The sequence below is a fragment of the Scleropages formosus genome, chromosome 7 (genome assembly GCF_900964775.1).
Source record: "Scleropages formosus chromosome 7, fSclFor1.1, whole genome shotgun sequence".
Classification (NCBI taxonomy): domain Eukaryota; kingdom Metazoa; phylum Chordata; class Actinopteri; order Osteoglossiformes; family Osteoglossidae; genus Scleropages; species Scleropages formosus.
The window spans coordinates 26,404,650-26,422,444 of record NC_041812.1 but is presented as its reverse complement, the minus strand read 5'-3'; the positions used below and the strand labels follow the sequence as shown (position 1 = coordinate 26,422,444).

At 45.7% G+C, this 17,795-nt stretch overlaps 1 protein-coding gene across 2 annotated transcripts in view; it reads left to right on the top strand.

The window, feature by feature from the left end:
• The window catches only part of LOC108926246 (leucine-rich repeat-containing protein 49-like), a 34,694-nt gene extending 17,201 nt beyond the window's left edge, over nucleotides 1-17,493 (top strand). The window contains exons 2-9 of one of the 2 annotated variants that reach the window (XM_029253381.1): nucleotides 2,000-2,083; nucleotides 5,496-5,659; nucleotides 5,747-5,839; nucleotides 9,742-9,976; nucleotides 10,077-10,262; nucleotides 10,353-10,462; nucleotides 15,251-15,410; nucleotides 15,574-17,493. In XM_029253381.1, the coding sequence (XP_029109214.1) occupies nucleotides 2,000-2,083; nucleotides 5,496-5,659; nucleotides 5,747-5,839; nucleotides 9,742-9,976; nucleotides 10,077-10,262; nucleotides 10,353-10,462; nucleotides 15,251-15,410; nucleotides 15,574-15,789 (1,248 nt within the window). In that variant the 3' untranslated portion in view covers nucleotides 15,790-17,493. The remainder of the gene's footprint in view (nucleotides 1-1,999; nucleotides 2,084-5,495; nucleotides 5,660-5,746; nucleotides 5,840-9,741; nucleotides 9,977-10,076; nucleotides 10,263-10,352; nucleotides 10,463-15,250; nucleotides 15,411-15,573) is intronic. The other variant, XM_029253382.1, reaches the window with a different exon arrangement.
• Nucleotides 17,494-17,795: the final 302 nt, after the last annotated feature.

The following is a 17,795-nucleotide window of genomic DNA, read 5'->3' as shown; positions in this document are numbered from 1 at the left end:
AAGAGATTAAAATGCTACCTGCCGACGGGGTTTCTTTAATGTGTAGTAAAGGGTTGAAATTGAAGCTGCATGTTTATCTGACAAAAGCAAGCGTGATGGGTTGCTGTGGATTCTCACAAGCTGTTATATATTGTATTTGATCTATTTCTGCTTGTGCCTAACGTTATGTATGTACTTGCTGACTGCTGGCATTAGAGCAAGTCTCAGGTCTCAACTTGTCCCTCATCAGATGCCTCATGCCTCTGATTTACCTTTTACTCCATGTAAAGATGGTGCCATCGCATTTCCAGCCAGGAGTTTCTTCACAGCCACGTCAGGGAGGTGCAGCCTAAGTGTAAGTCCTATAGCACGTGGGATGTCACCCCCACCACTGCAGTCTGAGTGTTTCCAGCCAGTGTTTGTCCACTTTATGAAGGGAACTTGGCATATGGTATCTGATGGGGAACAAAAACATTTGGATTTTTGGCGTCAGTGTTTAGTTCAATGAAATGGACGTTTGTGCCGAGCGCTGACAAATATGACAAATTAGGTATACAGTGTGCTGCCAGATGTTGCAGGTTGTGGTTTTGCGCATTCACGTTTTGCGTAGTCTTTGAGTCCTTGGGAGATGACCACAGAGATAAGCTACCCAGGGCTTCGGATCTCCTCCACTTACCTGGCTGCATGTATGAAATGTTGACGTAGTGGCTCAGAGGCTCTGTTGGGATGGGGTCCTGTTGAGCAATGGGGGGAAGGAGGCCAAGGGAGGTGAAAGTGGAGAATAAAATCAGTCAGCAGGACAGTGCCCCCAGCCAGGTGCAGTGTTTTTGGGGAGTTGGGCGAAAGCGAATCAGCCAAAGTCACCACCATTTCTTTTTGTCAGGCAGTAATTAAGAGTACCATTGCCTTGTTTGGAGTGTCATTCTAGGGTCAGGGGTTTCCTGGATGGAAGAAATGCCCAAAGTGCTCCAGGTCTAGGAATGCTTGCATAGTGTTAAAATCCAACAGCTGTTAAACTTCAAAAACATTGAATAAAATAATACAGAAACAGAATGAACCTTGCGTTGATCAGGAAAGGAGTGTGCCCAGGGAGTGAGAGGCACTGATTGATTTTTGCAGATGACTTCAGGCCCTGTGTTTTATTCAGGTGGTGCCCGATTTTCGATGGGGTGATGTTCCCCGAAACCCATAATAAGTTGAAAATATTGTAAGTTGAAAATGCATTTAATACACCTAATACACACCTCTGTGTGACAGACTGGGAGATGCGAACCGCTGTCGCTGCCCAGCATCGCGAGAGAGTATCGCTCCGCATATCACTTGCCCGGGAAAAAGTCGAAACTCAAAATTGGAAATACAGTTTCTACTAAATGTCCATCGCCAACTCACCATCGTAAAGTAAAAAAAAATCGCAAGTCGAACCATCGTAAATCGGGGACCACCTGCATATGTTTTCGTGCACAGCTGGTAATGCAGTGATTAGAGCTGCTGCCTTTGAAACTAAAGGTCACAGGTTTAATCTCCACCTCTGGCTGTACTACCTTTAAGCAACATACTTACCTTAAAATTGCTTCAGTAAAATTACCCAGCTGCTTAAATGGTTAAAATATTGTAAGCTTATGATGATTTTAACCTTAACATTGTAAGTTCCACTGGAGAAAAGTATCAGTATAATGTAAATTGTGGCGGTATGTATTTTAAAAGGAACCTTCTAACATTTTTTTCCTGATTTTTCCCTGAGTTTTAATAATCTTTGAGGTGGAGTTCAAATAAGAAAAGTAAGAATAATGAGAATCAGGAAATGACAGTAGAGTGTAAATGGGGAAATAATCGTGGAATACCGGTGGTTGTCGGTGCTTTCCCGGAGAGTCCGGGGCTAACCCGAACAGCTGGGTGCACTCCTGCCAATGAAAGGCTACAACAGTCTGCAGGCCTTCGCTCATCTCCTGTAGTATTCCATACATAAGCGACATGAAAATGCATTTTAGACCTCACATCCCCGCTGATACCTGTGTTGCAGGAGGAGGAGGTGCGCATGGCCTGTGTTTTACCGCGAAAGGATGACGAACGGAAGAGAGAGAGCCATAAGTTCGCAGTCCATAAGGTATGTTTACTGAAGGAGGTGTTTGTCCATCTTTCAGGTCCTTCATCTTCATCTGCGTCATACACCCACAGTGAGGTAATCGGAACGGTGGCAGCTGCAAAAAGAACACAATGATTTTTTTTACTATATTACAATAAATGATAAATGTGAGTGCAAACAGCTGACAGTTTAGTGGATAGATTTATTACCTTTGGATCTCATGGTTACAGGTCTGAGTCCTGCCTACTGCTATAGTACCCTAGAGCAGGATACTTACTCTACGTTATTCTGGTAAAAATTACTCAGCTATACAAATGGGCAAGTTGTGGTAAGTAGCTTAACGTTGTGAGTTGCTTTGGAGGAAAACGTCAGCTAAATGTATAAATATTAAAAGACAACATTTTTCTATATCATCAATAAAGTAAATAACCGTCTCAACAACCGCTTGTCCTGAGTGGGGTCATGGCAAGCCGGAGCCTTCCCGGCAACTTAGGACACGCCCAGGATGGGATATCAGGCCATCGCAAGGTACTCCAAGCAGGGCTCGAACCCCAGACCCACCACACAGCAGGTACCGGCTAATCTGCCGTGCCACCACCCCCAAAAACCCCAGACTCTTAAAATTTCCATCCATAAAAATATTCATGCTACTCAATTAACAGCGATGATAAAAACATGATTCATTTACACATTTTCTTCCCTGACATCTCTTGAGAACCTCAGTATTCAAATATTTCAGAAAGAACACAGTGAGACTTCTTTAAAAAAGAGCACAGAAATTTTTTATTTTAAATTTCCACAAATGTAGGATCTTATCACTGGCTAACTGCCCTGCCACCTCATACTTGCCTGGTAATTGGGACCTTTGGTCACCAGCCCAGTTCCTGGGGAAGCAGTGATCCACGTGTGCAACTGATTATAAGGCAGCCAAGAGGCTGAACCATGAGCGTTCCCTAGCAGAATGGCGATGTCTGCAGTGCATTGTGGGAGTGCAGAAGTCTGGGCAGCAAGTGACCTCACAACATAGATCTTTCGGGGCTGAGAGCCTTCTTCTAAGATATTTATTGAACCTAGAATAAAACAAGTCTCTGCCAATAGGGTCCATCCTGATATTTTTGGGCTATTTTGTACATGGAGACACTTTGGTACGGTAAACTGTTGGAAGCTTAGCGTGAGGACCCCTCAGTGCTCCTGCGTGTTCATACCATTTTACGTCAACCACACCGATCTTGGTATGTGGCCTCTGCAGATATATCTTTGACATGTCTACGTCTTGAGGAAAGAAGGCGATACTGCTGTGCTAGAGTGATATATTGGGTGGGGGCTTCAGGTCCAGCAGGGGTCTCGCCTGTAACCTCAGCCTTGGCTGCAGCACGGCCGTGATTTAGGAGGCCTCTGAACGTTCAGCCATTTCTTTGGAAAAGGGTGTTTTTGCTCTCTCCAGGGGAACTGCTCAAAGGGCCATGGTGGAGAAAGGAGCCTCTGTTTCCATTCAGGTCATTTAGAGGCGTTCCCCTTCATGCGGATGGGGAGGCGGAAAAACAGTAGCAACCACTGACACTAATTTTGAGGAGAGCGACGTGTTTCCTTTCATTAACCATTGAAGTTTGGTCGAATTGACTCTTTCGGCGTCTTAACAGTTGGTTCTTTGAGGGGGGCACAAATAATTTTATGATCTAGTGTGAAAGCAGCATGACTGCCCCCCCACCCGCACTCCCATCACCCACTCCACCGCCCCGTACGCCTACAAATAACCCCTGCATCACCACAGCATCCAGTAAGTCCAGTCACTGAATGTGGTAGCACTGACCATTGAACCATCCATCATGTGTTGCCTGCCATTGGCACCCACCTTTTGAGAGCTTCTGCTAAGGCTTCTTTCAGCTGTGGCACGGTCCTGTGTAGGGGAGCCCCCCGCCGAGCTGGGAGGCTTTATTTACTGACATAAGGCCCGTGAAGTTCTCTTGTCTCCTGGAGTAAATGTGTGAAATTCTTTCCAGTTGGCAGAGTCCTTGGTGTGTCCTGCTGCCTGCGGGGAGCGTGTTTGAACAAGAGTGAAGACACATTTGCCGGTGCGCTGATTGCACGCACGTGTTCCTGTGTCTCGGCGCAGGCGTGTTTTCATAAATCATTTTAACAAATGCTTTTGTTTTCCCTCCCCATTGTCCGCTTTCCCTCCAAATATGGCCCCTATCTGTGAATTGCACACATATTTCTTTTGAGAGAAACAAAAGTTCATTTTCCTGATCCTGTATTTATAATGAGGGGTTTGTGTTGGAAAAAGGAGAAAGGCTCAGTGGTATCTCGTTTTGGGAGCATGTGTTTCTTTGCATGGCTCCTTGTGCGCACTTCAATGCTGGATCTCGACACGACCTTGGCAGGACATTAGGCGGGATCCTTTGATAGCGCTCTGATCTTGTTCCTGGTGGTGTGGTTATTCTCGTGAATGTTTCCATCGCTGCCCCAGTTGATGGAATGAAGCCCACGAGCACATGGTGGGATGCTGGAGCCAAGCAGACCCTCAAAGAAGGGTAACGGCCTGAACAGTGTATACCAGGCTGTACTGGACTCAGAGGTGATTACACAGTGAGACACTTTGGCCTTCTGAACAAGCCAAATCAATGTCAGTCCAGTCTTTGATGGGGCATGGAACCACTTGCAAATTGTTGCTTTTGACCTTTCATTGTGATATAGTCCAGGTAAAGATGGCCCTTACATGTTCTTTATGCCTGTAACTGTAACTTAAGAACTTTTCCAAGACAAATGGGTGTGGATTGCATGTCAAACATCAATGAGACACATCCCCGGTTCGGCGTGTGTGTTTAGTGCCAGCATTAGCAACGACATCACTCTGTATGTTTCCCTGTTGCGATGCCAATCCATATTGAAAAGCGAATTGGTATTTTAAATGAGATGCTTTGTTAAAAATTAATCTTTCAGTTATTTACATATCATAGGGAAATTGTGTGGATTGTTAGTGCTATATGCTGAATAGGTATTTTACATGGCCCTAGAGACCTTGGCAGTGCCAAACTATAAACTGTCTCAGATTCTTGGGAGAGAACGTTCTTGGAATATACTATAGGCAGATGTTTGGGATATGCTGTGTATCTTCTGTTTGACACTGGAGCTGCGTTTTCCAAATGCTGCGTATAACATACTGAGTAAGTGTATTAGCAATACATTCACTCAATGTGTTCCCATGGTTTATATTTTGCTCTGTTTACTAGCGCTCCAGTATGATTTGCAATGCATTTAAATCATTATGAATTATTTTTCGGCTAGAAATGAATAAATATACGTATGAGTTATTTCTGACCTCGGTTTATGACTTTGCGGTTTAAGAACGCGAACATGTGGTGTCAGCTTTTGCGTGGTAAGGTCGTATTTTCGTGTACGTCTGCAAATGGTCACGCTGCTCATGTCGGTCCAGGAGAAGCGGCGGCTGGCCATCCGCAATGCAGCCCAGCAGTGGGAGGGCTTCAAGGCTTGCCTGGACTTACCGACCCAGAACAGCTCCCGGGACGAGGCCAGTCCTGAGCACTGCCCTGCCCACTCCAGTGGGTCCGCTCAGCAGCTCTCTCCGGAAGAGTCCAAGTAAGGAGGAGAGTTAGGAGGGGAAGGGGGGTCCCAACAAAGAGGGTTCTGGGGGAGTGACAGTCCCTTGCACCCCGTCTTTCACAGGACCGTGAGTCCAGTTGGCGCTTCAGAGAAACCAGCAGGAGGGAACGAGAGCAGAATACGGACCAGTCGTCCCAGCAGCCCACGGGACCCCAGGTACCCCAGCACAGTTAAACACCAAAGCCACGGGTCACTTTCATCAGGCAGATATTTAGATTTCTCTACCTTTCATACAAATCATTGTGTCATGTTTCCTTCTCCTTTGGCTGGAGGTGCGGTTTGACCGAGTTCATATTAGCATGGCCCAAAACTGAACACACACACACACATACATTTCCTGAACCGCTTGTCCTATACGGGGTCGCGGGGAACCGGAGCCTACCCGGCAACACAGGGCGTAAGGCCGGAGGGGGAGGGGACACACCCAGGACGGGACGCCAGTCCATCGCAAGGCACCCCAAGCGGGACTCGAACCCTGGACGCACTGGAGAGCAGGACCCGGTCCAACCCACTACGCCACCACGCCACCGCGCCCCCTCTCCCAAAACTGAACAAAGAGTGAAAATTCCCCGTTTAGGTCCCTGTTTTTCATTACGTGCCGTGCTTCTTTTTATTTCTACGGAGAGCGATTAGCTGCCATTTTCTCCCACAGAGCTTGGCCTCCTTATGTTACAGCTCCCAGCAGCGGCAGCGCGCCCCATGTGCACTGAGGTTAGCATCACTGGCGCTCATTGTAGTCACAGGGTCTCCTTCTGTCTTTTGCTGCGACGCCCAGTTTGACCGAGTTTGTCTTAATGATTCATAGGGAATTGCCTTTGGAGTCGAATATCATAGTGCCCCGCAGGGTGAAGCTTAAATCGTGACCTCAGTGCTACAAAACAAACTCCATGCTTTATGAATGTATGTTGAGTGTGGCGGTAAGGAACTTCCAAGGGAAAGTGGTCCACATGTTGTAGCGGTACCCTAATGACGCCGCTCCGTGTTTCTGTAGGTTCTCCCCAGGCAGGTCAGTTGAGTGAGATTTAGCGGACACCGAGGGTTTCCTTAAATCATCGGAATCGTTAACCTAAACAATCGGCAGGGTTCGAGGATCCAAAACATTGTGCAAGACAGTGGAAATGGCTTTTCTTACTTTTTTGGTAAGGGTTGCTGAAGTTGCTGTGATGCTCAGTCAGTATTATCACCATGCTTCTGAATATTCCACGACTGGGATATTACGAGGTAAATATCAATTCAGGTGAGCACTAGAGCACTTGGTTTGTCTCAGTGGACCGAGGCAGGATTGGCTGAACTGTCAGAGCTGAGTTAACTTAACTTTAACTCTATCTTACCGCACAGATAACTTCGGTTCGAGCTCAGCGTTCGATGATTACACTACATGACATGACATCGTTCTTTTCCATACTCTTAGTCAAGCATTTCTCAGTGACTAGGTGCATGACCACAATCGAAAATCTTGAAGTATGTAGGAAATCCACTTTTAATTGTGATAATAATTTAATAATATTCCTTAGAATTTGAATAATTCTCTACCAAAGACCACCACACTAGTCTGATATTAGCCACAGATGTGTACTTTTTCCCCCAATGTATTGCAGCTAGAGTTAAACTTTTATGCAGTATGTTTACGAGAATAAACAAACTTTGTATATATTGTGTTTGAGCAAAGCTAATAATTCTAAGATGTACTTGATGTAGTTTGACTTGTGTGGAATTTTCAGCATCAACAGGAAGGAAAACATGAGTCTATCTCCTTTCGTTGTGATCAACATGCTGTCACAGTGTGAAAACGAAGAAGGGGAAAAATATAAACAGTGAAAGTGAGCGGACATAGTTTTGACCCCATGGACCGTGTGGGTGTGTTTGTGTAAGTAACAAGAAGAGTGGTGTGTGACTAAGACTTCTCGTGATATTTACATGTATTTATTTAGCAGACACTTTTCTCCAAAGTGACTTCCAATGAACTCTATGTAGTGTTATGAGCCCACACACCTTATTCACTGAGGTGACTTACACTGCTAGAGACACTACTTACACTCGGTCACTCATCCATACATCAGTGGAACACACTCTCTCTGTCACTCACACACTATGGGGAACCTGAACAGCATGTCTTTGGACTGTGGGAGGAAACCAGAGCACCCGGAGGAAACCCACGCAGACACGGGGAGAACATGCAAACTCCACACAGACTGAGCGGGGATCGAACCCGTGTCCCCATGTCCTGCTTGCTGTGCCACCATGCCACTCATTTACATTCAAATGCCTCACACAGGGCTCTCTTTAAGTGTGTGAGATTTTCCTGTCTCTATGTATTACGAGAATGAGTGTGTTTGTGAGCACACGGAGAACTCTGAGTGTGTGTGCTTTTTTGTATGATCTATCCTGAAAAGACACAAGTGAGTATGATGGTGGAACAATAGTAGCTACAGAAGACGGACAAGACAGTCATAGAGTCAATGCTTCTTGCAGATGTCATGGGTTAGCCATTCCATGTTGGCACCTAACAGTTGCATCCACAATGGAGATTAAACTGATTTTTTTGGAAGAAGACTCCTCCAGGACAGAGCCAGGACATCTGCAGGACAGACTAATGTGTGACTTTGACTTTATCATGTGGACTGAAGTCTCACTTGCTTTCAAGAGGCGTGACATACTGTTACCCAGAAATCCAGTGAAGGGGGCAGCGCCATGTATGGAGGCAACGGCATCCAACTTCTACTCGTATATTAACCGTGGCCTCGAAGAGCATGAGCCTTCCAGCAGGTGGAACACAAGAATGTAACCTGTAAAAGTCATCAAAATGATGAATGTTGGAAGTTTGTGAGCAGAACAAAAGAGGAGTCATGGTGACACTGTAAATCAAGGGAAATTTTTTTCCAACCTCCAAAACACTGCATATGGTATGGGAATGTTTTTACGTAGGGTGGTCCAACAGCAAAACTACAAGAAGTTATAGTGTTTTCAAGGGATACATATAAGGTGGAAAGCTGTTTCCAGTGCGAAGGAAATTACTTCATCAGCCCATATTGACTTACGCTGAAATGGAAGGCTGACCTCAGGGCTCTCTGCATGTTACGGGGGCCATATATCTGCCCAGAGAGTGAAGGTATGTGGGACTCACATACCACCCTGCAATACAGCTTTATGGGTCCAGGACACAGCCCATTCCAATACACAGGCATTTTAGCGTAAAGGCTTTTCTAGCTGCAAGGAACTTAGAATATTCTTTCTGAGTACTGAAAATTCTGTGATATTTGGGGACCGACTGCTGGTAATTCGTGCATTCCTCAATCACTCCGAGTGCTTTGACCGGGCCGTCCCCTTCAAAACACAGAGCGAGCCCGGAACATGACTCGGCCGGCGCTAGAGAGCTGCCCTTCCAAGAAACGTGACGCCGTGTTCTTCGGAATTCCGTGCCATGCTCGCGCCGTGCTTTTTCTTCTTACTTCGCTCTGAAAGTGATCGTAGACAAAATCCATAATTTATCCCTTTCGTTCATCGTTTTCTCCCACCGGGGTTCCAATTATCTTTGCTTAGGATTAGGGGTTTAACGTGTTCTGATTGCCATGGTGTTGTGACTGGACTGAATAATCTCTGTTCTGTCGTGATGAAAGTACTTTCCTTGGATCCCACATTCCAAGGGCTAATGACAGGACTCAAACTGCCTCCGCTGAGTCCCTGTCAGCTTTGTTATGATTGGGAGGCACAGGCTGGGGAAGCGCTACCTGCGAGTCTGAGCATGGGCACGAGAGGCACTGCCAGCACTTTAGATCTACTGCCTGTCTCCGGAGCCTTTGCTCACTCTTTCTGGATCCTTCTACCTCGGTGACTGCCGGATTCCTTCTGAGACACTGTAAATGACTGTGTTTTTGCATCATTTCTGATGAACGACAGCTCAGGAATTGAATGAAATATTATTCAAATAGAAGTCAGGCTACTAAGAAAAACGGGGAGGGAATTATTAAGAATTAATAACAACAGGTTAAGCTGTCCACGTTTTCAAAAGTTTGGCGAATCAGTCTTACCGGTAGCTGTGCGGTGTGTGACATTTACAGGTCCCCAGAGGCAGGGGGCACAAATGTGCAGAGCTTGTCTCTGTCAGACAGTCACCTGGCTGAGCTGGATGGGGACACACTGCGCCTGTTTGGTACAGGAGCTCTGGAGGCCTTGGAGCGTGGCTGGGGTGCGCAGACCGCCGGCGCCGTCACCGTCATTGCCTTCCGCTACATCGCTTTCGATGCCATCGTGCCGCTGCTGTCGCGCATCAGGTTGAAGTTCCCCAACTTATCGGTAAGACCGTATTGATAGAGCATTCCCACACTACACCGGAGAGCCTTGATTTTACTGGAACTCCTCCAGGGAATCGAGACTGAGTACGTGTCTATGGCAGCATCTCGTCTTCCTGGAGACCAACATCAGTCGGTTACCTCAGCTGGGCGCCCTGACCCAGGTCCGTCGTTTGGAACAGCTGACCATCCACCCTGATGGGAACCCAGTGGTCGGGCTGACGTTGTGGCGCTCCTTTGTCATCTACCGGCTCCACCACTTCAACCTGCAGAAGATCAACGGCCAGGAGGTCAGCTCTAGTTGTGCAGAATCAAGACGCCACCGGGTTGGTGCAGCCTCGTTCGCTCTTCAGCGATAATGCTGGCTTTTTGTGCAACAGGTGACCGCCGACGAAGCGATCGCGGCGGAGAGGCTGTTTGGTGCATTGGGTCACATCACCGCTACGGAGACGCCGCACTACCGACTTCTGCTGCTGCTGGAGGAGTCGAGGTGAGTCTCAACCCCGGCACGTCTTGCGAGCGTGTGCTCTGCGGAACGGCGGGCTGCAACAGGAGGCTTCCACCTCCCTGGCGGTTTATAGAAAACAATGTGGCTTGGCATCCCCCGGTCGTTCCGTTCCCGAGCCGGCAGCAGTTCAGATATATCACCCACGGTCAGCGAAACGCAGCCGAGAGCGGTGTAAACATTTTATTTCAGACGGGACGCTTCATATGTTAGGACCGTCTCGGCTCGCTCTCACGCTGATGCTAAAATGGAAGGGTAGACAAAACACAGGCAGTGTGATCCTGGTCACCTGCAGCTGAACCTCATGGCCAGTTTCTCATGTGGGAAGCAGAAGCAGGTTTCACTGAAACTGATTTGTGCTTTTAAACTAAAGTGTAATTGATTACCTGGACAGGCTTTTTTCTAGAGAACATGTACAATTTTTTTCGATTATGCTATGGTCATTCTGTTTCTCTGTTGACATTTTCGGTTTCAGCTTTATGCCCTAAAACACTGGACCGCTAAGTGACTGTATTTTCTGAATGTGGCGCACAGGTGTTTTTTTAACATGCTGGTGACATGAGGGCCATGACTTTAGTGAAGATCGTTTTATACGCTAAACCCTGACCGATGGTGAGAATTCACTGAAACGGCCAACAAGAACCAGAGGCTCACCCAGTCTGGAAGTGGACACCATGAGTGTGAGAAATAAGATGTTTTAGAACCAGGAGTGGGCAAAATATTCAAAAACAACAAAGTAAAAGTATATATATATATATATACGTACACACACACACACACACACACTGGCTGAAACCACTTGTCCCAAAGGGGGGTTGCGGTGAACCGGAGCCTAACCCGGCAACACAGGGCGCAAAGCTGGAGGGGGGATGGGACACACCCAGGACAGGACGCCAGTCCATTGCAAGGCACCCCAAACAGGACTCGAAGCCTGGACCCACTGGAAAGCAGGACCCGGCCAAACCTGCTGTGCCACCACACCCCAACGAGGTAAAAGTATTGTGACTTAAAAAATACTCGCGTAAATGTAAAATACTCCGCCAAAAATCCACTTGACTAACAGTAAAATTGCATCTAGTCAAAAAATTACTTTAAAAGTAATTTTTTAAGTAAGTTAAAGTAAAAAAAAAGATTGTCCACGTTGCGTAAGTTACTTTATTCCTATTAAGCTATTTAATGTTATGGAATATTGGCACGTTAGCAACTTCAATATACAACTTTAGCTGAGTAAAATATATCCCTGTTTATCTTTTCAATAAATATGCAGTGCCAAAAAAAAAAAAAAACGTATCTGTCAGGTATTATTAATGACAATTATGTAGCTTATGTCTTTGTTGAAGGTGACCTGCAGTGATACCTTCGTACACTAAGCTATTTGCAGTTATTTACCCATTTGTACAGATGGCTCATTTTCGGTGATTTAAATTTATACAGCTGGAGCAATTCCGGGGCCCAATTTCACATCCTTTCACAAATCATTAGTTAAATTTCTTTTAATTATAAATTCAAATTTTATTTTCCCATCTTCGTGATTTTATGCATGTATGTGCGCCTAAAATTTAAAACGATTTTTTTTTTTGCCATGTCTGTGTGTGTACCTTTATTATTTTAGAGAAAGAAGTCAGTGGTGTGACAGATATTGATGGATTCTTGTGCAGGACTGCCAAAAGCCTGGCCTTGAACTTACTCAATAAATTTCTTCAAGACCAGGTTTGACAAACTCATAGAATTCAGTGCTCACAAGTTGGAAAAAATTTTTTTAATGAAATAAACTTATTTAAACACATTTTATCCTCGGTTCTGCCATTGCTTCAGCTGAACGTGAATTAACTATGAATGTGTGATGAGGCATTACAAAATTCGACAATAAACTGACTGGTCGATGATGAACAATTGCCAGCGAAATCTGCAGAAGACAGCTGACAGTAAAGAGCCCTTCCACAACAGGGTTCTTGGTAAAAGGTCAACATTTATTTCGTGCAGAAGTTTAAACGCTACACAGAAAGAAATCAAAAATAACCAGTAAGTGCACTTTTTTATTTGCAAACGTCCTAAAGTAAAAGCGAAAAATATTGAAACCAGAAAATACAATTTATCCATAAATTTGCAGTACTTGGGTACAAGTAGCAGAGTAAATGTAATTTGTTAGTACCCAACCCTGTTTAGTACACAATGAAGAGAATTTAGAGGAGGAACTTGTGTGATTTTTGAACAATTATTCAAATTCTTGCTATTGTTTTCAGATGAGTCTGTACAGATGCCTCAGCTAAAAAGAAAGAGAACTGCCTGTGAGGGGGGTGCTGGGTTGGACTGAATCCTGCTCTCAGGTGGGTCTAGGGTTCAAGTCCTGCTTGGAGTGCCTTGTGATGGACTGGCATCCTGCCCTGGGTGTGTCCCCTCCCCCCTATTGAGCCCTGTGTTGCCAGGGTAGGCTTCAGCTTGCCATGACCCCACTTGGGACAAGCGGCTTCAGCCAGTGTGTGTGTGTGTGTGTGTGTGTGTGAGAACTGCCTGTGCTCGATCCGTTCATCTATACTTTAATAGTTTGGATTTTATCTGTTCGGTCCTTCCAAATCAACTGGAACAGGAAACATTCGTTCCGTCCTCAACAGGTTCATTCTTGAATGTCGTGCATTTATGGGGGGAGGCACGATTTGACACATCTGCAGTCTTGCTGCGCTCTTACTGTGGCTGAGTTCCCACCATGATAATTAAATTGTGGTTTAGTGCTCATGACATTTCTTGTGTTCTTTTTTGGCATCTAAAACAAACAGTTTCAGCTCATGGACAGAGTGGCCTTTTTTTTCCCTACAACCACTACTAACATGCACCGACATCATCGCTGACATTTTAAATTAAACTTGTCACTCTTTGGCTATGTTTACTTGCAGGGTCAAGAGGAAATGCAGGGATTAGCTTGTAGTGTAGGGATAAAGTGCTGCTGCCTTTGCACCCTAAGGTTGCTGGTTCGAATCACACCTCCAGCTGCAGTACTCTTGAGCAAGGTACTTACCCTGAATTACTCCAGTAAAATACCCAGCTGTATAAATGAATAGATGTAGTTAATGTTTGTAACTCATTACAGAGATTGCCTTGCAGTTGGACCTGGGTTTGAATCTTCACTTTGGCTGTAGTACCTTTAAGCAAGGTACTTATGATAAATTACCCCGGAAAAACTTACCCAACTAATAAATAATTGTTGGTGGCTTAGTACACAAACCCAACATTGCATTCTATATTTCCATGGACAAAGGCATGAGCTAAATAGGGTATAATAACAGGTATCATCATCAATGACTTCCACCCCCCCGGGGCATAGACCGCCAACAAGGGCTCTCCAGACACATGAAGTTACCTTGTTGGCGTTTCTGTAGCTGGCCAGGTTTTCACGGTGTGGGGTATCTAGCCCCCCCGCCCAGCCTTCCTTTCTCAGCCGGGCTTGGGACTGTCCATAATATACATCCCAGGTATGTATGTTATATAATGTATGATATTGTGTACTCTTGATTAAATGAACAGAATGGAGAAACTTTTACTTTATCCCTCAAGGTTCTCCTCTCTAAAGTGCTATTATGCTCTGGTACTGTAAAAAGAAATTCTGTTTTGTCAAAATAAACCTGTTTTACACATACCATAACCCCCCCCCATGTCAGTAGAAGACAGGCTGATCTCATTAACTGTTTAAGCCTTTTGTCGAAGCCAGTAGTTTTTGGAACAGGTTGGTGCAGCCGTGTACTGCAAGCAATTTAATAATGATGGATGGGACAGGAGTAATTCATGTTACATCCTTTCAGATTTTTTCCACTCGTGACACGTGTGTATAAGCCTGCTGCTGGAAAACCGTACTGAACCGTGACTGTTATTTACAAGTCGGTGATGGAAAGGTCATGAGTTGGAATTTGAATTTAGAAGGAAGGTTTATATTCTTTACTGTGTGTTTGAGATATATCCAGTACACATGAAATTTCTACATTTCAAGGGTTTTGTGTGCAGCGACCTGTGTAGGTTTTACACCGACTGTAGACAGCAGAGATTCAATTCACTTTTATATTTACTTCTTATACTGTTGCAGTATTTAGGTTACACATAATATTAGGGCATTTTATATTTTTAAAGAGCATTATTATTTTTCAGGGTTGATCATAAGATTTTTACCACAGTCACTTTAGATGTTCATAGCAGTGTTTTTTTTTTTTCCTTTTAACAGTAGTCATCTCGCTGGATAATCTCCTTCCACGACCCAGGACTCCTTTCTCACATCAGAATGCCAGCTCGTCTTTTGTCGTGTACCACCCACACGCTACCAGTTACTGTGAAAACAATCCGGTTCTCGACAGCGGAGATCTTGGCAGGCTGCTGAACCGCGAGCTGTGTTGCCTGAGTGAAGTTAACACTGAAACGTGATACAATTGCGTAGAACGTCTGCTCCGTGTGTCTGCAACTCTGAATCACTTATGATATCATTTCTGTGATCCAACCCTTCTTTTGCAGTTATATGGTGTGAACTTCCAGTGCCTTTTTTGCAGGACTTCATGGCTTCTCGCTGATACAGGGACAGGTTGCACTGTAATGATTTAGCACAGCTCTCCTGTACGGATGATGACGATCTCAAGTTTTATTAGCTCTAGCCACAGTTATAGTGATGTCTTTGCGGGTGGAACATCGCTTCTCCTTGACCTTCTCTTGCTTGCAACTTTCCGCTCCCTCCCATTTGCGTTCTCTCGCACTGCTCTCTCTCTGCTCACCTTTCCGCCTCTACTTGGGGCAATGCAGGAAACGTCAGCTTCAGTTTCTTCTGGAGGGTCGCGGCCGACGGGCGGCGGCAGGGCAGAGTCCGGAGGAGCTTCGCGAGAATGGGAAGCTGCTGGGGGAAGGCCTTAGCCGGGCGCTATTCAGTCACCCGAGCCGAGATGCCGGTGTGGATGGCACCGAGGTGAGCTGTCACCCGCTGCTCCTTTACCAGTTTCACCATTTCCCACAGCAGTTTGACTGCAAATCTAAATGTGGAATGCGCTGATTTGTGAGCTGCAAGCTCTGTAAGCTGGTCAGTGAGCACACTTGTGTGTGTGAACCAACGATTTCATTGTGTGCGTTAGGAGGGTGCCGTGGAAGCGATGGAGAGAGCCGAAGCTGCCCAGCTGTACTTGTGTGGGCTTCTGACGAGAGCCTCTGACACCAACTCAAAGCGGGAGGCTCTACACAAGATATGGCCTTCCCTGTTTGTGGAGATGGTGAGGGACTGCATGCTGGACATGAGGGACCGAACAGCCTACCGCCAGGCCTGTCTCAGCAGGCTCTCACACAACAAGTGAGCCGCGAGGCATGTCAGCCAGATGTGCGCCCCACCTCTCTCCGCACCCAAAATACACACTCCTGTCGACCTCCCGACAGCCTCCTCCGTCTCTCAGCGTGGGACCAAACCGCTGAACCCTCCGTGACTGATGGCTCAAAACGATGTTGAAAAGTGTTCTGGTCCCGCCTTTGTGACGCGTTTCTCCATTTTCGTGTCACCGCACTGGAATTTGTGAAGGACTTTCGAAATGCAAGTTTACCGACAGCTGCGGGGACTTTTTACTTGAATGTGCAGGATCTTGCACGTTGAATACGTTGTTTTCCATCTTTTTTTCAAACTGTTCTTTTCGAGGTTCACTGCTGCTCTTTAAGAAACTCGAGACACACTTGAACTGAACATAATGCATCTTCCTTGATGATTCTCCCCACTATTACAGTATTATTCACTAATAGCTTTACCTGTTGGCCTTTTAACTTCTTTTTTATTGTTTTTTTTTTTTGTTTTTTTTAATTACTGTCTTTGTTTTTTGGACTGTTAATTGTGTAGAATTATTTGGACAAGAATGTTCTGCATAGAGGTAGATGGAAGGGCAGCGAAAATATTTTACAAGTACTGTATTTCTGCATCAGATTTATTATAAAAAAAGTAAATGGCGTAAAAAACCTTCCATTCTTATTAAGTGCAAATGATTAACTTCGGTAGCCTGGGAATGATATGTGCGAGTTGGATGCAATGAAGCACACCGACAGTGATTGACAGTGACTCTACCCCATGCTGACAGATGGCTGTTTCCGCTTTGCCTGCCGCAGTCTTTGCTCCTCCCCGAGCAGGGTCTTGCTCCTGTAGCTGCCTTAACTTTGAGCTGCACGTCAGAAAATCTGACCAACCTTTGAAGAGAGCACCTGACAGCGCAGGTCACTGCTATCCGTTATACGCTCGCTGCTCAGTGACCTTTTAAGGAGCTGAAATGCGGAAGGACTCGCCGTGTGTCGTCGGGATTCGTGCCTCGAGTGCCAGGTTAATTTCTCACGGGATCTTCGAAGAAGTGGCCGATGTTGAGAACAGTTTCGCTCGCTTCATTGTCTAAGTGTTTGGTAATTTTATGATGTCTTTTCTTGGGACACCTCTCAAAGACAAGCACGAGGTATGTAGAATTTGAGCTCCTCCAGGGTGTTTGGCAGCTTGTCTTCAGTCCTGTTCGTATAACTAACGCTGACAACCCCCTATGTCTTGTGAGCATGTAAGTAAAAGTGTTTCGCTGTGGTCTGGCTGCCAACATACTTATCCTTGGAGTGGGATTTGGGGGACCGCAGGTTGGGGGGGAACTAGAGAATCAAAAAGAGAAAGGTAGATTCTCGGGTTGATGATGGGATGATGGCATGATCCCATGTGCCTCTGCAGTTCCACTCCTCACTAGTAGGGACCGGTTTTGGAAGAAGCGGTTAAGGAACCCTTTCATACAGTTTATTCTAAGCTAAAAAAAGACATACATTAGTATTCAGGGCATAGGGGGACATATCAATATATTTTCCAGTAACTCTGCTCACTCCTTACATATATTGCCTCCTAAACCTGTTTTTTTTCTTTAGACATTATAGGAAAATGAGCTACAGGCAGGAATAATGTTACTTCTTTTGCAATAACACTTATTTACAAGCAGATTTTAAGGCCCCTGGCAATGCCAACAAGTAATGTTCACCCACGCTGGGACTCGTAGCAGATAAAAAAAAAAAAGCCCAGACTCAGGATGAAGTACATATGTTTTACAGCTGCAGCGCTGATTAGTAGTAGAAAAGTGGACTGAATTGCATAGTATTTCTTATTTATGGCATATTGTTTGACTTTTAGTGGTGGGGTGCGGTGGCGCAGTGGGTTGGACCACAGTCTTGCTTTCCGGTGAGTCTGAGGTTTGAGTCCCGCTTGGGGTGCCTTGCGATGGACTGGTGTCCTGTCCTGGGTGTGTCCCCTCCCCCTCTGGCCTTACGCCCTGTGTTGCCGGGTTGCCTCCGGTTCCCCGCGACCCTG